At 33.5% G+C, this 25,434-nt stretch overlaps 1 protein-coding gene across 2 annotated transcripts in view; it reads right to left on the reverse strand.

The window, feature by feature from the left end:
- LOC111631814 (cytoplasmic aconitate hydratase-like) overlaps positions 1-25,434 on the reverse strand; it is a 65,267-nt gene that overhangs the window by 9,802 nt on the left and 30,031 nt on the right. The window contains exons 5-15 of one of the 2 annotated variants that reach the window (XM_023376127.1): positions 14,875-14,971; positions 14,558-14,796; positions 8,218-8,287; positions 7,966-8,149; positions 5,309-5,448; positions 4,780-4,951; positions 3,469-3,569; positions 3,273-3,389; positions 3,036-3,195; positions 1,854-1,989; positions 1,686-1,770 (exon numbers count right to left, since the gene is read on the reverse strand). In XM_023376127.1, the coding sequence (XP_023231895.1) occupies positions 1,686-1,770; positions 1,854-1,989; positions 3,036-3,195; positions 3,273-3,389; positions 3,469-3,569; positions 4,780-4,951; positions 5,309-5,448; positions 7,966-8,149; positions 8,218-8,287; positions 14,558-14,796; positions 14,875-14,971 (1,501 nt within the window). The remainder of the gene's footprint in view (positions 1-1,685; positions 1,771-1,853; positions 1,990-3,035; positions 3,196-3,272; positions 3,390-3,468; positions 3,570-4,779; positions 4,952-5,308; positions 5,449-7,965; positions 8,150-8,217; positions 8,288-14,557; positions 14,797-14,874; positions 14,972-25,434) is intronic. The other variant, XM_023376135.1, reaches the window with a different exon arrangement.

Genomic DNA, 25,434 nt, shown 5'->3' on the forward strand with positions numbered 1-25,434 from the left:
AATACAATTGTTAGGAAATTCCTTAATACTGACACTGACACAGACACACACATTTAATTTTAGTTTTGTTTTGGTTGCTATGCCTTGACTCTGGTCCGGCATAGTACACAGCCACCGGTTTAAACCGAGTATTACCTACTAAACCCAACATAATAATAATAAGCGCAGAGCCCAAACGGTTAGGAGTTGAAAGTTGAAATTTGGTACACATAGAGGGTACGTCACGAAAGTGCACACTAAGAAGGGATTTTTCGAAATTCCCCCCGGGGGAGAGAGACAGGCTTAAAACTTCTATATACATTATGGATACGAGCCCAAACGGTTAGGAGTTGAAAGTTGAAATTTGGTAGACAGTTAGGGTACGTTAGGAGAACGCACACTAAGAAGGGATTTTTCGAAATTCCTCCCCACAGGGGAGAGGGACAGGATTAAGGCTTAACACTTCCATCAACAATGAAAGTGCTAAGTAACAATGGAAGTGTTAAGTAACAATAAAAGTTTTAAGTAACAATGGAAGTGTCAACAATGGAAATGTTACGTAACAATGGAGTTGTTAAGAGAAAGCGACGTGCAATTCGCAGATGCAGTTTTTTTCATTTTTGCGGGAAATCTAACATATTTTTAGACCCATCTAAAAATTCTCTAATTAGTCTGGAAACAAGGGACCCAATTCTTGCATTCTGTGAAAACGGGTAAGGTTGACTGTAACGTAATAATCTTTATCTTAGTTATCGTTACTTTTGCCCGAACAACGCCGGGCCCACCTGCTAGTTTATGATATTTTTTGTTGCAAAGGAAAATGCCTCTAGAAATTAGCTTAAAAAGCACTTAAAATGGCCCCAGACCTAGCACTTGTTGGAAAAACTAAACTGAATCCATCAGGGAATTTGTTATGTCAAGACAATCTGTATTCAAGTAATAAGTTTTTAATACCGGGTCTTTTTTTTATGATTGTGTATATTAAATGATTAATGAGATAAACAGAAGATCTTTTGAAGATCCTTTATTGAATTGAATATCATTTTTAATAATTTATCACATGTTATACTTTATTTTAAAATGCTTTTACTTACCTTTTAAGCTTAGTGATTACGACTGGAAGTCAGAAAATAAAAATTATATGTAACACATTTCTATTTATATAGAACGAATGCTCCATATTCATTTGTATTTTCAACTTTTGTTGTAAACTTGTTACTGTATATACTACTTTTGTTTTGATTGATTTATTTATGTGTAATATCCTCTATAAGCCAAACTCTACCTGCCTGCAAGGTCTCACTGGTCACTCAAAAATCCAGTTACAACTGATTATATTTTATTTTAATCATATTTGATCAGTTGTAACTGGATTTTTGAGTGACCAGTGAGACCTTGCAGGCATGTAGTGTTCAGCTTATAGAGAATATTAAACATTAATACTGCAGTTCCCCATAAAGAAGTTTATGATTTATTTATATCTCATCTTAAAATGCATATAGTTTTATGTTTTTAGTTTGTTTAAATCTGTAAGAGCTTATTTGCAAATTATTTTAATTTGTGCAAAACTGTTTCATTTATCTGATACTTGTTAAACAAGTTTTAAAGATGTATAATCACTAAAAACACTTATTACTTGATAGGATGGGTTTTTTTTTTTGTATACGAACTTGTGTTTTTATGCATGATTTATTTAAAAAAATTACCTTCTCTATGGCTTCGACCACAGATTCTGGTAATGGCCCGCTATTTCCGATGCAAGTCATGCATCCGTATCCCACGATATCAAAGCTAAAATAAATATAGAGATGATATATTTTAATTAGTTCTATTTTTTTTATAAGTACTTTTTACACAATAAGTAAATATCTAACCCTAATTTTTCCAAATAAGGTGTGACTCCACTTTCGTTCAGATAATACGTTACAACTCCGCTTCCAGGTGACATGCTGGTTTTAACGTACGGAGCGACTGAGAGACCCATTTCCACGGCCTTTTTCGCTAGAAGTCCTAGATGCATATTTACAGACATTAATTATTGCTTAAATAAAAACAATCATATTAATGCATTTCTTAAAAACTAACAGGAATTAAATAGTATAAAAATCACATTCAATGGTAAATACAAAATAAGCCTCATGGCATATTATGTTCCAAGAAGTCTTTTTGGCAATACTGCTCAAAGGTTGCATTGGTTCAAATAAGTTTAATTTAAATGCTTGCTATTGGCGAAACCCATTTTTAAAGTTAATTTACATCTTCAAGATGATATTACGATACAATATTAAAACAAATATTATTGTATACGCAAGAAAAATAATGGAAATAGCCATAGAATACAACCTGTTTTCATAACTTTTTCTAATTTGTTGTTACTTACCAATACTTATTTCAAAAATTTTCCTTCCATAAAAAAAATCTTATCTCATTTCTTACTAGTCTAATCATCTAAATTGGTATTGATTCTCAAGACTGCATAATTCTCTTAAAGTTTCATTGTTTCATGCTTTTAGTAACCTTCTCCATTATAGATTTGAGAGAAATTGTGCATTCCTGTCTTAACTTTCCCTCTCTCAAAGAGCAAATTATCTACTTTGATAGACTATTTTAATGGTTTACTTACTCCTAATTACATATTCATCTGCCACCTTCTGATGGACATTCTCTTATGTTATAATATTTTCTCAACCCGTCCATTTGGCTCTCATCCAACATTTCATTTTTCTGATGTGCTATAAGGTCTGTCTCTGAAGTCAAAACTTATCACTATGTACAATTATTATTTCTCAGTTTTTACATTTATTGTTTTCTGTTGTTTTAAAGGAGGTCTCTCTCTGACAGCCATTCTACCTTCTCTATCTTACTTTGCAATAATAATAAATAAAATCTTAAAATTCAATTTTGAAATCATTGTGCCTTACGACTGAAGAAATATGTCTTCTGTATGATATCAATACAATATAATACGTTATAAATAATTTAGAAGTAATAAATGTGAAGTAATTATTGTAAAATAAGAATTAAATGAGAAATTCTATAAGAAGAAATTATTATACCTGCTCCTAGCATGACGGAAGGATTACTAGTATTTGTGCAACTGGTAATTGCAGCAATAACTACGGAACCGTGGCTTAATGTATATTCTTGATCATCAAAAATAAATGGAATGGTAGTGGCTAGTTTTTCCTGAGGTAAACCGTATCCTTTGAAACCAACCTAACAAAGAATTATTTTAAATTTTAAGAATTTTAAAAAGTAAACTGAAATATATATATATATATTAATATTCAAACCTTATTTTCTAAGCATTTCAAAAAGTCTTCTTTCGTTTTGCTAACAGCAACGCGATCGTGAGGTCTCTTCGGTCCGCTGACAGAAGACACTACGGTTGCCAGATCCAACTCTATTGTCTGAATAATAAATATATCCATGTATCATTTTCTATCAAACAGTCATTAATAGTTTAAAAACAGAATAAAAATATTATACTTCAGAAAATATGGGATCTTCGTTAGGATTGTTGTAATTGCGAAACATTTTTACGGCTCTTAAATAAGTTTCTGTATATTGCAGCATTTTTTCGTCTCTGCCTATAAAATGTAAATAGTAGTATCATCAGTTCTAATAATTAAAACTAGATAATTTATAATGATAGATGAATAATCATAGACTTTCTAGACTGATATTTATCGTCATCAACTCAGTAACATTTTTGTATTCTTAGATGTCTGCATTGAATACAATAGATGTTTCTGTGACATTTGGGTAAAGTGTATAAGCCTGTTTTTACTTAATTTAGATTGACACAGGGTGTCCAAAAAGTTACGGAGTAGTGAGAAATTTTCTAATGACAAAGATATATATATACAGTTTTTCCTACAAGACCAGTAAGTTGTCCATTAGATACCGATTGACCAATTATATGTATGGTATTGCACACAACTCATGGGTCTTGTATGCAATGCCATACTTCTAAATTTATTGTTGTTACAAATTTCTCATCAAACAGTAACTTTTTGGACACCCTGTACATCAACGAAAACAGATGCGTTTGCTCTAAAAGTGAGTAAAAGTACACGATAGAAATGCAATCTTTTGATTAAATACAAAAACACACCAATTTACGTTAGTCGGCAAAATTTTGAGACGTGTGCATACTTAAGTTAATTACATTTTACTCCAAATAACGATCTAGTGTAGTGTTAACGGCGTAACATATTCTATCATGCAATTTCTGAATAAAACATTAATTTTAACATAGTAAGACAGAATATGTTACATCGTGTGCATATTTACCTAATGGCCACATATTTCTTTTGGCATACTGCCACAAAAACAGTAACAATATTTGTACAGTATTTCTGCACATACGAGAGTACACTCGTTCTAATTTGTAGCTTTGTATATACATTCACAAACACACAATTTACATGTCTTATCTCTCCGAGGTAAGATTAATAAAAAAAGTTATACAAACATTGCTCTTTACAGAAGTCAAGCTATTTATTATAATCTAATATACGAAAAATGACTCTGTTTTAAATTTTATTACAAAAAGCTGTTAATGGCAACCCTATCTTAGAACAGCATTAACAGTAAATCAAACCAAAGGTATTGAAATATTCCACAATTCTAATATAGTAAACTCTTTCAAACTGAAATATCACTACTCTGGTAAGATCAAACGTGAAACCATTTGTTCTTACCAGAGTAACAATATATATTGTAGAATATATTCAATCATTTATTTTAATAAATTATCAATATAAAAATGAAATAAAAGAATGTAGAAAACAGTACCTGTCTGTTTTAAGTACATCAGACTCTTGTCGTCGACCGCAAAAAACCCAATGGTTGCACCGTACTCGGGACACATGTTAGAAACTGTTGCCCGATCTGCTATCGATAATTCTGATACTCCGGGGCCAAAAAATTCCACAAATTTTCCAACGACGCCGACTTGTCTCAGGTGCTAAACAAATAAGAACATCTTTTAAATCGATCATAAAATAATAAACAAAAACGAAGCTTTCATTTGAAATGTAACACTTGTTCCTAGGAAATAATATTTGTAAATCCAATTATTATCGATAATTGAGAGAATTTTTTCAAGTTTAGTATACCTCATTGTTTTCTTTCAATCCCATCAATATCCAAATTTATAAATAAAATAATTATAAAATTATTCAAATTAATGAGATTTTCTTCTAGAACAGGTAACTTAGATTTGTCTTTGGCAATTATAATTTTATTTAGTAATCACTTAAGAGTTTTTATAGATCTTAACTTCAAAATTTAGATCTTTATGATTTTGTGTGAGAATTCTTACTTTTGTTATAGTTAAAACGACATCCGTAGAGGTGACAAGCGGATCGAGCTTTCCTGTTAACTTATAGCCGACGACTTTAGGAAGCATCATACTTATGGCTTGTCCAAGCATTACCGCTTCTGCTTCTATTCCTCCAACTCCTGATAAATGATAAAAACATGATTATGGATGTATTTAATTTTTGTGTTACTTAGTTACATGCATATGTAGTATGTTCAAAAAGTTTGCAGAAAAGATTTTTTATTGCCATTTTTATTGACTATGAATACATTTAGACAACATTACCCTCAAAGTATTCATCATCTGCAGCAACACACTTCATCCAGTGGGTGTATAATTTTTTGAAAACATCCTGGAACACCTCATTCGCAACAATCGAAATTGTACTTTTCGCAGAGAAAATATTTCATCTGCATTGACGAATTTTTGGCCTTTCAAGTGTTTTTTTTGCGTGGAGAAAAAAATGAAAATCTCATAGGGCAAACTCCATTAAGTATGGGGATGTGGGAAAACTAATGGAATGTTTACTCGGGTACCTCTGTACAAAGAGAGATCGAAGAGCGAACATCCATTAAACCATATTCCAAAATCCTGCTCTGGTCACATCATGAAATAATGCATGTGCGCACACATCACAAACCGACTGACATCACCACCTCACGTGCTGCGACTCCATACATAGTGCTAAGTATTTTATTTTTAAATCCGAGTCATTCTCTCTCTATCACACATATTACAGACATTTTCCACAAACATTTTGAATGTACCATATACACATATATATTAATCCATATTAGTAAGTCGTAATAAATTTTTAAAACAATTTGTAAGACAGGTATGCTGTTATGTAGCTACTATACAGTAGACCCCCTATAATACGTAGATACATTCCGTTTTATATGAATTTGTGTTTTACGATCACTTAAATACATGAGCCAATCACAGCCTGGCACATATGCAGTTTACGGACTAAGGTAGTTTAAAAGGTTTTCTTGCATAAAATTAATCAATTCTAGACTAATTTGACTCAACATTTCCAAAACATGTATAATTTTTTGGGAATAATCCATATAAACTATGCTATAAACAAAAAAATTGTAGGATTACTTACTGAGAGTGCACCGTTTGATGACACCATTGCTTGAGCTTGTTTTCGTCGTAGAGAGGTGCATCAAACGGCGGGCGCGTTTCTGATAAGTTATTTTTCTGCAAAAACTTTGCTGAACTTTGGAGACATCATTACTATAAATATAATTTTTATGGCTGTTAATTAATAAATGGTTTTTAGTAGGTCCACTGCTCGTTTAAACTCAACAGCTTGTGCAATATCCGTTATTGGTCTAGATTCGACCAATCCTGTCGCGACACGAGTCGGCGATGACGTTTTACCATATTATACAAGTTTCTTTTAGTGTGTTTATACAAATACAATCACAATTTTTTTGCCGTTATATACAAATCCGTATTATATGAACCTGTTTTATAGGGGGGTCTACTGTATTTAGAAACTATCATCCTGTTTTCCCCAAAAAATATCATATCATTGACAAGAATCAAATGTATACAAATGATAGGGTACTTTTAGCATAACTTCTTACATAAAGTAGTACAAACATTGCAATACAATAACTGGAAATCTAGCAGATTTATTAAAGTTATCAAACTAAAAAATTTTCAGAATTTCTCTCTCTCCAAGTATCTTAGATGTATAGATCCAAAGAGAAACTATTCTAAAATTCTCTTAAAAATTAAGTTTTTAGGCATAGAAGTACCATAATATAAATCTACAGCACTCACTATCAGTTTATTAGAATTCTAACTCTACATAGTTGATACTGTAACTTTAGTTCTTTTATCTCTACGACTGATCATAGACCAGAATGTTTTAGAGAAAAGTGCAACTTTTAATTAACTCTTTTAACTAACTTCTTATATGCCTCTCTCCTCACAGAACTAAAATACATTTGTCCCACGTGCATCTGCTATGTGCTCTACAACAGAGCTGGCCGAACCTTGTCACGACAGGAGCCACATGTCAAGATATGAGAACCACATTCTCTATTGAAACTGTACTTTATATAATGGATACGTATTCCTGTATGCTTAATTATTATAATTAAACGAGAGCCGCAGTATCTAGAAGAGCCACACATGGGTCGCAAGCCGCAAGTGGACCAAATGGCTCTAAAAACATATTTCATTTTCCCCAAGATCGTTATTTAAGTAACTTGTTGTGTTGATCAGATATCATTCGACTAACCAAACTCTTCTCACAAGCAAAACGATTGCCGTATTGCATCGGGCTACTTTACCACTACTATTAATAATTAAATTCCGAGTAATTTGGTACCCGAGGTAGGCATTAGATGCCATCTCTAATTACTCAGAATTTAATTACTAATCATAATAGCCCAATTCAATACGGCAATCGTTTGGCTTATTATTAAACATTGAGTTGCGAGATGTTTATATATAAACTCTTCTGATACTAAGAAACACTCTTCAATATTCTCCTCTTCTACAGAATAGTTGAATCCTGTCTTTCCGTAAGTTTAAAGTTTTACTTAATGTTTCTTCCTGTCGAGATTAGTTTTGTTGTATCGTAGCAAATAACAACACACCGCAGCATCTGACAGATTTATATTTATTAAACTTACCCCAACCTACGACGCCCAGTCCGTTTATCATGGTTGTGTGGGAGTCGGCTCCAACTAAACTGTCCGGGTACAAAAGTCCATCCTGATTAAACACCACTCTTGCAAGAAATTCTAAATTAACTTGATGGACTATACCAGATCCCGGAGGAATGATCATCATGTTCTTAAATGCTTTAGCACCCCACTGTGGAAATATATACAATTATATTTCTCATATATTGTTATAAGTTAAACAAGACTATTAAAAATTACCTTCAAAAATGAAAATCTTTCTTGATTTCTTTCAAATTCTAAATCTAAATTTTTTTGAAGAGCATCAGCACTAAAATCAATATTAAAACATTTTATAAAATCTTTAATAATCAATTCAAATCTCCAAAAAAGTATTATTTTACACAGTAAATAATTAAGATGTATCACAATAATGATTAATAAGGTATCTTGTAACCTAAGAATTAAACTAATACTGGACGATTACCGAATTATTGGGCTAAGTTAATAATTATATATGAAATAATTTGTCTAAAGGTAGGTGGTTATGTCCTCAACTCTAGATAATTTTAATTTAGAATCTCTGGAAGAAAAGAATTGGCCCAATGTGAATTAACAGATTGTAAAGCTTTAATCAATAATAGTGTTTGTTGAGGAGTTGTTTATATATATATATAAACAAGTGTACACATACACATACTATGTTGGGGTGAAGCAACAACGGTCTGAGTGCCATGACTTGTATGGTTGTATCTATATTAACAGTTCTGGAAGCAAAAATCAGACAGAGGTTCGGGTAGCGTAACTGGCAATGTATCAAGTTTGAGTCCTGCTATAGGTCGAGCCGATTCTTTTCTTCCAGAAATTCTAAATTAAAACTAATTATAATTATTAAAATTATCACAAGATAGCAGCTTAACAGTCTACCTCTGGACAAATTGCTTCCTATCTAATTATTAACTCAGCCTTATTATAGCTCAATAACAGTCTGCAGTTAATTGCATTGTGTGTTACTAGTATACTTGGAAATGCAAATTGTAAACTAAACTTAGTTTACATGCATCAAAAACTTTGCGCAAAGCTTATTCTCTATGAAGTACTTAAGAAGATTTAATTAAATCGGCACTGCACTACACCGGGATAGAATAATCAAAAAACAACGTACAATGAACCTGTTTCCGGTGTGCTTCTCTGTAAACGAAGTATTACTAGCGCTTTCGAACTTGAAGTTCTTCCTCAGGTAACATGTCCAATCGAACGCCATTCAAATTTGATTGAAAAAAGAACATCATTACGAATTTTCTCGTACGTATCGCTGGCATCATTGACGCATGCGCCCCTTCGCTGGTTCTAAATTAACGTAACTTTTTGTCTACGAGCACCTGCCATGCAGTTGACAGGATGATCTCGTCTTTGTTGTTAATGCAATTGTCGTCNTTATCTAAAGATAAAATCTGAGAATTTTGGTCTAGATACACACGCATTATAAATCATTTACTGTGTTTTTAAAATAAAACAGAATTATTATAATTAAAGAATACAAATGTACAGCATAGTACCACATAATTATAATATATATATATATATATAAATATTTATGAACTAAATAAATACCATAATTTCCTGCAAATAATATGCAAGTTAATGGGCTAAAATTTGAAAAAATATTGTAGATCTATAAATTCCCACTGTTGTCCGTCTGTCCTTCCTTCCTTAAACTCGAGAATGACATTAGATAGGTGAAAGTGAAGACCAGATACAGAAAGCTTAGATGCAGGAGGCCACAATACAATTAACTGTATTTGAACTTGTGACACGTGATTTCAATTAAAAAATTTCTCCCAAATGGAGTTAGGTAGATAACTGGCATGACTTTGTTGTTAACAGGAAAAGTATGATGTACGAGGGCAAGACACTACTAATTTGAGTTCAAGAGCATATACTTTATATTAAATAAATTAAGAATACAATTAAAAATTGCAGCCTGGTATTGTGATGACATCACAATAAATAAATGCTCGTTTGTATTTTAAATTTGATTTCAAATGGAGTGAGACTTTTTTTTTTCCTTTTCTTTTTCGACTCTCCATTTTGTGAGTGGTAAGAGGGCAAGGGAGTGAAAATTATGTACTACTGTTGGTTATTGGTGCAGTTGCTTTAATCAGCAGTTTTTCCTTTGTCTAAACTTACTATGAGCATTTTAAAAAATTTCAAAATATCTTTTACAAGCTGCACATATTCATCCCCATTACAATTTTTCTGGAAATGATCAAAAACACACTTCCCTTGTCTTTAGTCATCTTCCATTTTCTATATGTCAATCTGCATTTTCATCGATACCATTAGACATTTGTGATTAAACTTGTCTCTCAAGAGCCAATAAATTTCTGCTAATTCCTCCTTTATATACAAAGTGATTTAAAATAAATGGGACAAAAAGACAAGCAGTGTACAATTTATGTAATGGATTTATTTGGCAAATGCAAATACTGTATAGCATAAAAGTGCAAGTGTAGAAGTTTTATCTTGCAACAACAAAAATTCTTCTAAATACAAAATCGCCACCAGATGCGCTGTTAATTCAAATGGCAACCTCCTCACAAGAGAAAGCTTACTGTGTGTTGGAATATGCAAAAACTTCATCGCCAATTGTTGTTACGAGACATTTTCGGACCAAATTTGGCAAAGAACCACCTCATCATCATAAGGTAGATGAAGCAGTTTGAAAAGACAGGCTACTTATGCAAGGGAAAAAGCACAGGACAAACACCGGCCAAAAACGAAATGGTGGAAAAGATTCGTGAAACATTTTCACAAAGTCCACAAAATCTACGCATCGTGCCAGTGCAGAACTGAATGTGCCCCAAACAATAGTGTGGCGTGCATTACGCAAGTGTCTACAATTCAAGCCATTCAAATTTCAGATGATACAGGCTTTAAAAGGTACTGACAAACTGTTGCATAGAGCATTCTGTGTGGATTTGCGAGCAAAGCTAGAAGTTGCTGGTTTCGCCAACAGACTGGTGTTTACAGATAAAGCCACCTTCCACTTATGTGGTGAAATTAACTGCCATAATTTACACTTTTGGGGCTCGGATAATCAGCATTTGACACTGTCACACAAACAGGATTCTCCAAAGGTAAACTTTTCAAAACAATTCTCGATGACAGATTAATCATCTCGTTAACAACTAAGACACGCGAATGGCTAATTACAATACTAACATATTATAAACGCTTTCTATTTTTATTGCTATGAAGTGAATTTTGACAACTAAAATAACTATGTTTATAATGCAGTTTAGCAGTTTGGTCTGAAATATTCCGTTTTTCCATTCCACTTATGTCTACAATGAACCGACAATGAAAATAAGGTGAAAAAAATGGAGAAAAAAATGAAATGCTCGAGACAATACCATCTAAAACACATACGGGTTAAGAGAGATTTTCTGAGATGCAGGGTACACGACGGAGGGTTATAAAATGTTTTGATTTAGCAATTTTCTGTGAGGAATATGCCAATGTAGGCTATGCACTACTGCAAATTATATGCAAGAAATTATAGTATAATATTAGAATAAATACGAGAGACGTAACACGACGTATACGATCAATACACAATTCAATTCTCTATGAGATGTTCCTTCATTCACATGAAGGTATTTTGTCAACATAATATGTAGAGTATATATATAAGCGATTATTGCAAAAATTGATAAACTAACATTAAAAAAATCATACTAATTTCCTACAATTTTTGAATTAATTAAATTTTTAATAATTTTAAAAGCTTTCTTAGTTATTTGTTATAAATTCCTTAATGAATTATTTAACATCTTCAACTGTATCAACTTCTGAGAAAATTAATACTTTTTACTTTTTAAAATTAAATATTTTAAAGTCAAAAAGCTGCAAAATAATAATTTAACATACTTTAAAAACTACAATTACCATAAATATTTATAATAATAAAAACTTTATACACAATTTTGTAAGAAATTTAGAGGGTTTTTTTTTTAAGTTTTTCATTTGAATTAAGTAACTTTTATTCCAGATGAAGATGAGTTATGTACATACTCGCAAACTACCATCCGATACGTTGAATAACTTTTAATTTCTTGTACAATTTTAATCTTACGAAAACATCAATGTGAACAGCAATTAACAATGTAAATGTGCTTATTAGTATGTTCTAGCAATTAGGATGTTTGTTTTACCATTGATATTGTAATAATGTGCAATTAAAGGTGGAATACTTATCTGTTAACAATAAAAATAAATATTAAATAGAGAAATTTGAGTGTTATTTCAACCAATGTGCTATTTGTCAATTTGCATTTCTACATATTAAATTTTAAAAATCTTTTTGTTTATAATCGTACGTGCAAAAATTTGGAACTATTTAGTATGATCATTTTTCTGTAAATGGCCTAAACGTGCACCGATGAACAAAAATTGCAACATTCCGAAGGATAATGCAATTATAGATGTAGGTATTGGCATATTTGTGCCAGGAGTAAAAAGTACAGTAGAACCTCGAAAACTCGGCTCTCGATAACCCGGCACTCCAGATAACTCGGCCACACCCTGGCAGGGCAAAAAAATCCTTAGTTAATTAATTTTTATGATAAAGATGGCTTTATGTCTCAAAGTATTTTTCTGAGGTCTGTCTTATCAGGTAAATTACTGTACAGTGTATTCATTAATTTTCATTTTCATATAGTAAAGGCCTTCATAAAAGACCTTCAAAAAATGCCTTCATAAAAGACGTACTTTTCCTTTGTTTAAGGGTATTTTGGCAGTTTATTCTCTGTTGTATTCTCAAGTAAACAATACATACAAGTACAGTACAGTATTTTCTGAGGAAACACTCATACTTATTTTTTTTAACCCCATTCCCGATAACCCGGCATTTTCACAAACTTGGCCACCCTTCGGTCCACATTATACCGAGTTTGAGGCTCTACTGTATTCCAATTAAATTTAGCTGTTCGCCATTCTGTTGATGTACCAATCAAACACATGTGCTAATTGTGTATGAGCATGTGGTTGTTCTGCTAGGGAGACAAAATGTGCACTTGTTTTTTTGTGATTGCAGTCATTTGAGAGGAAGCACATCTTAGACCTCTGAGAGGGTGGGTGGAGAAAAATTGCTTCACATTCTAGATGTGGTGTGTCAGTGATGTTTTGATGTTGGCAAAAGTGGTCAATTGAACATTCCTACACCCATAAACTAGGTTCTGATGGTCACGAAGTACAGATGCATACGAAGACAACACATTCTAAGGGCAGCTGTAAGAGACTACATGGCATTTGCAGTACACATCAGAGCAAACGTGACTCCAGGAATACCAACATGAATTATAGGATGTTCAACAATTTCCCTGGCTGGCACAATCACCAAATCTCTCCCCTATTGAATAGACAAGACATAATAGGAGGCTTCCCAACTCATTCTGTCAGATCATCTACAACTGTTGCAGAATTGCATCACAAAGTGTAAGAGGCATGGGATGATGCATTGAAGGATATTTGCCTTCTATAATCATCTGCATGCAAGAATACAAGTCTCTCTTGATACCAACAAAGAGTGCATGGTATATCAATAAGGTACAGTAATACCTCGACTTATGCGATTTTCAAATCTCGTCGATTCCACTTTTGTTTGAACGCCACACAACTCTTGATTACTCACTTCCCCCACACTATTGTTCAGCTTACATGTTCGGACGTGTTGCGCGGAATTGGCACATAGCTACAATTTATTTTGTTATTTATTTCTGTGTTTGTTATATCTACGAAGACTTGGATTTTACACAAATTGCAAAATTATACCCCGACTTATGCGAATTCGACTTACGCAGTTATCGCTCGGTCCCACCTATCGCGTATGTTTGGGGTATTACTGTATATCGAGTATTGTCGACACACCCTAGACTTTAAAATCATACTATGAATCGATCAGCATACCGTATTTGATCATTTACTGTAACCCAGCTATATTATCTATAAGAGCAATCTTGAGTAAATTGAAGCATGTTCTCGGAGTGTTGCAATTTTGTTTCCCATCAGTGTATTTCTAAGCATTTTAGATGCTTCATTTCAAATTCAATCTTCTCATAAGTTTCAATTTATTTTATAATGTACATTTGTAGAGAAAAAAGTAACTAAAATGCACTAATTCAATATGCTGCTATGATTCCTTGACCACCTTCACATTTATTCTGCACATTCTATTTTTCTTACATAATTATTTTAAAATTCTCTTGAAAATAATTAATTTCCACTTCTAAATCTATTCTTTTATATATTATTATTATTTGATATTCTATAGCAGCACATTTTCTTGTTTCATCAAATTAGTTATTAAATAATTAAAAAAAATTTTAATGAATGTGTTTTCATGTTTAGTTTATGTACACCTTACACAGTTTACATTGTATTTATAAACTTCTCTACTATACGAACAATAAAGTTTTCATTGTTTAACTTCTGAAAATAATCATCATAAACAGTTAGTAAATTTAAATTTTAAAAATATCATAAAAATTAAAAAAATAAACATTATAAATGATAAACATTAAGAATAAGTATTACTAACCCTATAGATTTTAAAGAATGAAATGGACAAACGAAATGTTGAATAGGAAGTTCTGGATGAGGATGCACGATTGGACTTTGTTTATTAAAAATGGAATTGCTATCAATACTTTTGTTAACTGGTAAATTGGATTTCGTCCTAGAGCTATCGTTTGATATCCTCTGTAATGACAAGGGACGAATTTCTGAACGATCGGGTTTCGTGGAAGAACCGGAAAGGGAGGCATCCGAAAACGCCGACTGCTTATGTTGAGGAGAACGTAACGTCCGACATTCACACTTTACGGATATAACACACTCGCAACATTTCAAGGATACATTTACGCGACATTTCCCTCCATTTTGTATACAGTCATTGCAAACAGTTGTTTTGCTTTGATCTCCACCACCTGGGTTTGGGGAATCTCTCAAAATGCTGCAAATTCGGAAAAAAAAAGTATTCTGAAATTTTGTAACAACTAGTTTTTATTATGAAATAAGTAATATATTTTAGAATCAATTTTACAAAATAAAAAGGATTCTGAAACACTCATAACACCTAATATAAAAATAAAAAAATTGTTTCAAAATAGAACAAAAACTATCAACTTGTATAAATTAAACAGAGAATTTTTAAAATTATTTCATAAAACCTCTTAATTATCAAATGTGCACACAGTTTAGAGTGATCTAAGCTTACAAACACATGTCCATATGTTTAGTAGAAGAAAATATTACACGTATATTGCCCCCTAATCATCAATAGTTGCCCAACCATGATGCTTTGAGATTATTTTCTAGTTCATAACTTAAGAAATTTTAATAAAATAAATTGTGTTTTCCTTCATTTTATTATTATACAACAAAAGAAAACTGTCATTTAGAAAAGTTAGAGTAAACTAGTAATAAGTGTCTTCAAAAATTGATAGCCATTACTTAAAAAGCAACAAATCATTTGCAAAGTTTGTTCTGTAGGCATCTAGCGTTACTATCTGACGGCATTTAAAACAAAGTATCTGAATTTTTTGCATTTTTCCGGTTCCTATTGGAGGTCTTATTCCCCGTTAAATGGGCTGTTCTCAAAGTATGACCTGTAGATTGACCCGATCAATTTTCCGAAATGAAATTCTGTCCTGTTTAGCTAAAGAAACAACTATTTTTATGCACCATTTATTTATTATGTTAAGATACTAAACAGAAAAATTTTGGCTTGCATCAAAAGGTGACAAGTGGATGGGAACATGGGTAATCTGCAGCATCAGATTTGCATTCGTCAGTCCACGGATGATATAATTTTGAAAACGAATGCATTTGATCATTGCACTGTTTTTGAAAAAATTCCATGCCAACAAAAAACAATCAAATTTCCATCTTATGAAGTAAGGATTTTGTATAAATGTTCTATTTATTTAAAATTTCAAATGCTCTCTCTCAGGTTAGTAGTAAATAAGTGCTTGCAATTTAAAAGTTTCTCATGGCTCAGCAGTGTAGTAACAGGCAGGCCATTCCAGCACACGATGCTGTGAAATTTATACCTTGAGAAACTTTTCGTTTAATCTGGTATAAATGCAATGGAAAACACATGAATACCAAACATTTCAGAGCAATTTGCCATCTCTCTAAATACAGTAAGTCCTCATTTATTGTCATCAATAGGTTTATGGAAACTACAATTTTAACTGGAACAATGCATTACGAAACTACTTTTACAACAGGTTGATCAACCTAAATGAGAGTTACGCTCTTAAGACACATTTCTGTCCACAAAAAAGTCACCAAACTTCTAAATAAAGACCCAAAACACATCTAATTAAAAATTGAAGTAAATGTGAACTATATACACATTTAAGAAAGATAAGTAAAATAATTATTCATCCAATTTTTGAAGAATCAGTGAGTGATGACAGTTGTAGTAGCGTATGTGGTATGAAGACGAAATAATCCCCGGTGAGGGGATCACTTCCTCTTCATACCACGTACACTACAATGACACTAATTTCTCTATTACACGGCTAATATAAACACGGCTGTGAGATTCAGCCGTGTTTATTAACCTACCGCCTGACCTAACTCGTGAACAATAATAAGTTTCTTTAGAAAGTATCAAATTTCACACCTGGGAGTTAATTACTCAGCCAGTTCTCAGTCCCGAAAAGACGCTTTCACATAACCTTCTGACCTATTATTGCTAACTGTCAAATGAAAATAGCGACAATCGGAGGTTTTCGACACAGTCGCTGCCGTTCCTCTAAAAGAAGCATCCACCAGACCCGTACAATACCTCCTATTTGGATTATTCCGTAACAACGAACTTAAGTGCCTATTTGGATTATACCGCAACAACGAACTTAAGTGCCTATTTGGATATTTCCGTAACCCAGAACTTGGAAGTGACATCGTCAACAGCGGTTTGAAGACCTCGATCCATAAGATAACCTGTCAGGTATTTATCGCCACGCGAATCATATGTAAACTCTCTCTCTCCGCGACCACACTTTATTCCATTTAAATTTTTAATAAACCCTTTGTTGATTGTTAAGGGTAGTTCGAGTCTCTTCCCTATGTTAACTCTGACCTGTCGAATCCGACTGTTCGCGTACGGGACCGCTCGCGCGACGGACGACGAAATCGCCGTCTCGGCTTCCGTGTTCCTCTAAACACGGTGGTGTCAATCCTGACTGGGCACTAAGGAGGTGCCGACCCGGGAGGTCACACTTCCTCTTCATACCACGTACACTACAATGACACTAATCCAAGCCTGAGTCTGGTCACCAAACTTGGGCTCGGATTAGTGTCCAATTAGTGAGCACTGGTGATCCAAGTAACCACACGGATCACCGATGATGAGGAAGTAATCAAGAATGCTTGCAAAGCGAAAATTGCGAGGAGTAACCACCATAAAGCAACTCAAAAACAAATAATTGACCATTCCAACAAACAATACAGCATGCCATATAAATTTTAAAATGGCAAATGCAAACAAGGCAAATTCATTTACAATTTATACTGATGTGGCTATGATGTCTTACATGTTAACATGAATATTTAATTACCTGACAGAAAGCAAGAAGTATAATATAAATGTAGATTGTATTACAAAAAACTTCAGATCAAATTTGCAATCTCCAGCATCTAATTCCCACCTGAGAATTGATTTGACGGTAAAAATTGATACTTCAATTTTACTGTTTACGAAGCAAATTCAATAATAATAATTTTGAAAGATTACAGACATAGTTAGTTTCTCTAGTCCAGTGTTTTTCAACCTGTGGGTCGCGACCCCCTGGAGGGTCACGAAGCCTTACACGGGGGTCGCGGGTAGAAGAAAAAGACAAGTGTTTGTAGGTCTTACACTACATTAAAAAACTACAATTTCAGAAAGAATTACGGCCCATCCCAGAAAATGATAGCGGAAAAAGCGTTGAGCTGATTTGCAAAAGAGAAATAAAAAGTAGAAGCTGAAAATTCTGATCCTAAAGAAAAAAAAATGTCAACAGCTCCCTGTGCCGAATGTTATAATTAAAGGAAGTTTCATACTTTATGTGTGTTAAGTTATTGTCGATTCTTCTGAAATTTTCACTTTAATAAACAATAATTTGTCTCAACAGAAAGAAAATTAAATACATAGTTTTTAAAATCACTGATATAGTTTTAATATGGCCCTAGGGGGGTCGCCAGAATTTTTTAACTTGTAAAGGGGTCGCGTATTCAAGAAGGTTGAAAAACACTGCTCTAGTCAATGCTGTAATGAAACAATGGCCCAGTTGAATAAATAGTAGTAAATGCTTAAATGTAATTAGTAAAAGTATTTACTGTAAGTAAAAGCTTTGAAATAAAAGTACTTACTTTTTTGTGTGTGAATAAAAGTTTACTTTTACTTATTAGTAAATGCTTACACTTTTAAGTAAATACTGGCAACATTATCAAAATGGCATCGCCATGTGAAGAAGGAAGCCAACTGATCCTTGTGAATGTTTTAGAAAAATATAGATTATTATTAAACAAGTCACAGGTTCCTGCTATTAAAAGTAGAGAAGAAATCACCCTTCAACAAATAATTGAAGAACTAAAGATAAATCATGCAATTGAGATGAATAAGAAACAACTCATGAAGAAGCTGAACAACACAAAAACCAACTTAAAAAAGAAGACAGATCTGAAACAGACTGAAAATAATCTGAATGTGCTAAAAGAATGGGTAAAGATGATTTTTGATTTGCTGGGTGGAGAGATGAACCCGACTGTAAATTGTATTGCGGGTAAGTAAACAATAAAGTTATGAATTTGTCCTGATTTAGCATAACAAATCATTGGTCGATGAAGGCCTTTTTGCCGTGTCACTTTCGACTAGCAAATAATTAATTTTTTTAAATTATAGATGCACAGTCTGTAGGAATATCGCCAGGCCCCAGCAGCCAAAACCGAAGTGAGTTTGACAACGAGAAGGATGAAAGGGCTGAAGAGCAGTTTTTTATATTTTCCATACCTCTTCCACCCTCTGGAAATGAAAAGAAAACGTATCCTTCCAGAAACAGAGGAAACTAAACTCTTATCAAAACAGAAAGTTACAACGATTGTTGTTTGTTGAACAACTGGAATACATATGAATGAAGGGGCGACTCAATGAATCACCCTCACCAATTGCCATCGAGTTCCAAATCATCAGAACATTCAGAAACTTTGCAAATCAGTTAAAAATGTTCATATGACAAATAAATAAAATGATTCTTCCTGACAAAATAATAAAGTTTGAGTTTTTCAATCACATTTTTTTAGTTTATCGTTTGTTTGGTTGTATTCACATATAGCAACACAACATAGGGATACTCTTTCGACAGGGAATATCTCATGGATAGTTTTTTTTTATTTTTATGGGAAACTGGCCCTAATTAAGATGTTACTAACTTGAAGAAAACCCAGAAAACTGCATGTGATCGGCTCGTTGGGCAGGCACGAACATACGAGCAACTACCAATATTCAGTGGTTTTAATAAATTCACCCCCTAGTGGACCTTTTAAGGTTATGTATAATTCTTTTATCTTACAAAATTTATTTAGTTTAATCCATTTACATTTTTGGTCTTTTTATTTTGCTATAAAAGCAAAAAAAATCAGAGAGTTTATCGATTAGAGTACAAAATGCCACTGATGGTTTTCCTGATGTCTTTTCCTTGTTTTTGAATTTGAGCCTCGCTTTCCTTGCATGGATCATCGTCTGAATCATCATGATCCTGCAATATTTCAGGGAAATCCAAGCAATCATCATTTAAGTATTTTGATACATTGTGGAGAACAAAGCAACAAATGATTAAAGAAGATACTCGATCGAGCGCAACTCTCATTATATGGGCCAAAATAGGAAACCTGCATTTCACCTGCCCTAAACAGCATTCAATAACAACACACTCCTTCATAAACACTTTAAGAAAGTGTTCTTCTTTGAGAGTCTTAGGGTCGTTGTAGGAAGTCAACAGCCAGGATGCAATACCGTAGCCAGCATCTGCGAGTAGAAGTACATCTTTTGACTTCATCATAACTTTACATTCTGCACTGCATTTCCAAATTCGAATGTCGTGAACACATCCAGGCCAGCGCGCATTGACACTAGTGAACCACTCATTAGCACTGCATGTGACCCAAACATTTACTGTCGAAACTCCTTTCCCTTTGACAAATTCATCCCTGTGAAGGCCAGGTTTCAAGATTCGAACGTGTATGCAGTCAAGTGCTCCAATACACTTTGGAATCAAGAATTGTTTTTGCCAATTCCATTTTGCAGTTTTGTTTTCGCTAAATGTTTTCGGAAACCTTATCCAGTTCCCTGCCTTTGCAATAACGCACTCAGTTATCTAAATAGCAATAAACATACTGTAACTCAGTTTTCTGTAAATAATATTGCAAAACTTTCAAATTTACCTGTTTAACAGTCTTACTGACAGTGCTTGGGTGAATCCGATGTCATTTGCGACTCTTGTCTGAAAACCCGGATCAGAAATTTATCTTAGAAATATCATCATTTTAGTTTTGAAGGAAAGGGCACATCCTCTTGTCTCATTTTTACAACCAAGAAAGTGGTTGACGATCCACTCCACGTTCTCATCATCAAATTGATATAATTTCCCGAAATTGGCAGTTATCATATTGTTTCTGGGTCTATACTGCTTAGTTTTTCTTGACAACATTGTTGAATACAACAAAGCCATTTTCTCTATGTTTAAAATCAAAAATATACAAATATGAAATCTTTCACTTGTGTTTATAGGTAACTGTAGCACTACCTACAATGTTTTAAAGTATTTACTTAAAAAAGGAAGCTTTCACTTATTTTTATTCATAGATTTACAAGGTCTGTTCAAAAAGTATCGGACCTTTTTTTTTTTCCGCGTAAACCAATGATGCGCGACAGGCCTCCTTCGGTGGAGTTGTGGAGGGGACAGTCATGCACAGCCCTGAATTTTTTCCCGCCTGCAGGAAGCATCAGTCGTTGGCAATCGGCCTATGAGTGAGGTCAAGTAGTGCGCTCTCGTCGGATTTCACTAAGCTGGAAAATGACTGAACAACGTGAGCAGCGATATTACATAAAATTTTGCCAAAAACCTTGGCGATACCCGAGCGTAAATCATTCGCAAGATTCAGCAGGCTTTCGGGGACGATCCTCGAGGTCAAAAAAAGCGCGGCAGGTCCGCAGCAATGTCAAAGGTCATGTTGACAGTTTTTTCGACTTTCGTGGGGTGGTGTGTCGTGAGTACGCACCACAAGGCCAAACCATCGCAAAGGAGTACTACCAGGAGGTCCTTTGTCGTCTTTCCGATACAGTGCGACGCAAACGACCGGATCTGTGGTCGATCAAAACTTGGCAGCTCCATCGTGATAACGCATCCGCCCATTCTGCGCATCTGATTCGGGCTTTCGTCGCCAAACACAATACTCCTGTGGTTCGTCACGCTCCGTACTCTCCCCACATGGCTCCGTGTGACCTTTGGCTATTTCCCAAGCTGAAAATGCCGCTAAAAGGAACCCGAATTTAGTCGAGAGAAGACATCGTGCAAAATCCGACGGACTGGCTGATGGCCATTCCAAAAGATGCGTTCCAGCAGTGTTTCCAGCAATGGCAGAAACGCTGAGAGAAGTGTATACATTACCAAGGAGACTACTTTGAAGGGGATTAGGGTTTTGTACCTCAAAGTCAATAAATTTATTTTTACCGACCAAAGGTCCGATACTTTTTGAACAGACCTTGTATAAGCATTTACTAGTCATTATAATTGAAATGAATAAAACCAAGCTTTTACTACCTTTTACTGTTAGTAAAATCATCTATTAACTTTTATTCATCAAGCTTCTAGTAAATGCTAGAAAAATTGTAGTAAAAGTATTTACTACTTTTTATTCAACCAGCCCAATGTTAAGTGAGTGCTTACTGTACATTATAAATTTCATATTATTGCTAGAAGCTGATCGTCATCCTTAATGCTTTGTTGGATAAAAAAGAAAATTATGATGATTCGTGCACACAATTTCAAATGATAGTGGCATGCAAATTTAAATTATTTCAAACTTTAACAGCAGTTTTCTTTATCAAAGTGTAACTACTCATCAGTAGAATAAATCGAGTTAAATGCTCTCTTGCATAAAAATGACAGCTGACACGATAGATTAGACCTGGCCATTTTATGTCATTTCTACATAATTAATGACTCGCTAGACACAGCATATACGTCAAACAATATTCTCACATTATTTCTGCAAGTATATTAAATTTATAAAAATGAAGACTGACTTTCAAGAATAAAAGTGTTATAAAACACTTTGTATAATAATCTGTTCAACAATTTCTATAAAATAAATATATTTAGCCCTATTATGTTTTTTTTTTTTTTTTTTTTATTAAACTCTGTCCTGATAAGGCAGTGGGAGAGCCTTTTTCTTTAGCAAGCCCATCGTAGGTTTGGCTGGACCCGCAATGAGGCAGCCGACATATCCAGACGAACTGCCCTAAAAAACTTTGGGGTTTTTTGATTCATCCGGATTCCATCCCAAACCCCCTGGAGCGGGCGGCTGCCGCCACCTAAGTACTCGGCCATCCTGCCCTACTTTTAATTACTAGACTTTTCCTAGCATCTACAAAATTCTAAGTACTCGACTGTTTCAAAGAAAGTCTTACAAACAACAAGAACAGAAGTGAGACTGAAATCATTTTATCAAACAATTATTACTGGGGAACTTAAAAATGTTTTAATTTTATAGGATGTTATATTTTGTTTCGTTACGTGCTCCAATTAATAACTAGCTTTTTTCCAGAATTAATATACGCATTGTCCGAAAACATTAAACAACAAGGCTACAATCAGTTTTTGCCACACATTTTATCATCAGTAGCCTTTGAGAATTACATTTAAAGAAAAAATATTAAATTTTCTAACTTTCACACACACAACAAAGTTACAATTATAGGCTTGTACTTTATTAATAAAAATGGAAGGAAGAGAGAAAAAAGAGAAAACAAAACCAAATTAGTTTAATGTGCAAGATTTTGTGCATTACTTACAATACAGTATACTGTCTCATATCTCGCAACTCTTTGCATTGTTAATGGGGGAAAAGGAACAGAAATATTTATTGACACTTAAACGTTGTCCATATATTTTGGATACATTATTCGAATACAAAAGTTTATTTAAAACTTGCAGAAAATATTTTTAAAAAAATGTTCTCTGAAACTATCTTTCTTAATTTCTTTTATTGACTTATGATATTCTTCTTACTTTAAAACAATTAAACATGTTAAAATTAAAACAAGGTTTACTAACAAACCAAATTTTAGCAGGTTTCTTTAAACAAATCGAGCCACAGAAATTTAAATTTGGTTCATTTCGACACACGGTCGACTCACAAAATTACACAGTAAAAAAAAGGGGGGGGTAAAAGATGTTAGGAATAGAACAAACCAAAAATATCAGAAATCACAGTACAAAAGTTAATGTGAAATAATTAACATGCCAAAATATCATGCAGCATATGTAGAGAGAGTCCCAAACACAAGTTACATTTCACAAAATAATCATGCTGGAAAAAAAAATCAATGCAAGATATTACAATTACAGGAAAGAAAAATAAATCTCACATTCAATTAGCAATTCCAGAATGAAGAGTTTTTGTTTTTGATAATAAACTTTTCAAATAAATTTCTACATGAAAGAATTTTTTAATTCAATGACTTAAACCCAATCTTTATGCTCGAGAGGAGAAAGATGCGAGCCGGTGAAAAAACGGAGCCCAAATATATGAGAAACACGCAAACCAAGACCCTTAAACCTCGTTTCCACATTACCGGTAAACAGAAACAGAAAAGTTAATAAAATCATTTCATTTTCTGTTTAGTTCTATTTCCACTATGCCAGAATACTGCCTACAGAATTCTGTCACTACTTGTAGTCATTTGTTTACAGACTTAGTAGAAACTACCTCCACCCTTAACACACAAAGCACAAGTTACACTGGACGGAGAGGGTGCAAAACATAACAGTGCAAAGAGAGCTAATGAAGAAACGTGAGTGTACTTAAACTTTGCAAAGAGAGTTAAAAATGTTCACGTCGGCCAATGGGAGTACGCGACAGCTAGGGAGCATTGATGAGTACAAGCCAACGAAAGCAACGTTTTTGTCTTGACTGAAGTTGTTGACTCACAGTGACAAAAAAATGGCATCCAATAATCAAAAAGATTCATATTGATAATGTGGTATATAATTAAATTTTGATAAACCTACACAACAAAAGAATGTTAACAGGGCAATTGCAGTATATATCAAATTTTTTAAAAATGCCACCTATTGGTAAAAGTACAAAACCACAACTTGAGACCACTCTTACCACTGCTAGTTGTGTGAACAAAATTTGCTTCGTTTGCCTTGTTTGCTCTGTTCACTCTTACACCCTTTGCATCCATTGTAAATCATACTTAACTATTATGCTAACTCTGTCAAAATGAGACAAAAAATTCTTGGCAGGAACAGAAGAATCAAAGTATTTTCTGCTCTGAATGTTTAGACTAAACCAGTCTAAATTAATCCAGGTTTAATTAGGTTTGGATCGACGGGAGGAAGCAACATGACAATAAGTCAATCATGCCAAGGAGGTGCTCCCAGGAGGACCTTTTTTATGGGAAATCGGTCCCCACTTAGGTGTTAGACGCGCAAAGGAAACCCAGGCAAGTCCATGTGGCCAGCTTGTCGGCGAGGCATCAACCTGCAATCACTCATCAGCATTTGATGGTTCTTATCATCCCGTAACTCTTCTAGAAATTTGTGCCCACCGGTAGCATGATTTTCCTGTTTCTACAATACTTTATGGTAACGGGACAACCTTTAGAATACATCTGAGAACTTAGGAAAATTTGTCCTCATATTTTGCATCAAAACAAAGACTTATTTTAATGAGATACATATTTTAAGTACAAGTGAAATAAAATATATATATAATCAAATCCTGAAAACGTAAATTTTACATTTAAAGTAAGAAATGATTTTGTGAAGAATGCATAAATATGAAATAAATGACGATAATGATAATTACATTTAATTAAAATATAAAAATTTGCCTTCTAAATTATCATCAATGAAACATTTAATGGGCAATTATATAAAAATCAAGAGGGGGAAAATAATCAAGAGTGAAAATTGAATCTTCAACCATCACGTAAAATCAAATACATCATTAGCAAAACCACCCGTGATTTGAGTTATACATTCTCAATATATGGGGTGGCCCAAATGTTAGTTAAGATACACCCATATATTATTTTAAGAGCAATTAAACCCAGACTGGAACAACTGTATGTTGTTATTCACAATTGTATCAATTTAATATTTTTAAGAAATAATCTGATGAAATATATATATA

Source organism: Centruroides sculpturatus, unplaced genomic scaffold (genome assembly GCF_000671375.1).
Source record: "Centruroides sculpturatus isolate CEXI.00-Female unplaced genomic scaffold, Cexi_2.0 scaffold72, whole genome shotgun sequence".
In the NCBI taxonomy this organism is placed as follows: domain Eukaryota; kingdom Metazoa; phylum Arthropoda; class Arachnida; order Scorpiones; family Buthidae; genus Centruroides; species Centruroides sculpturatus.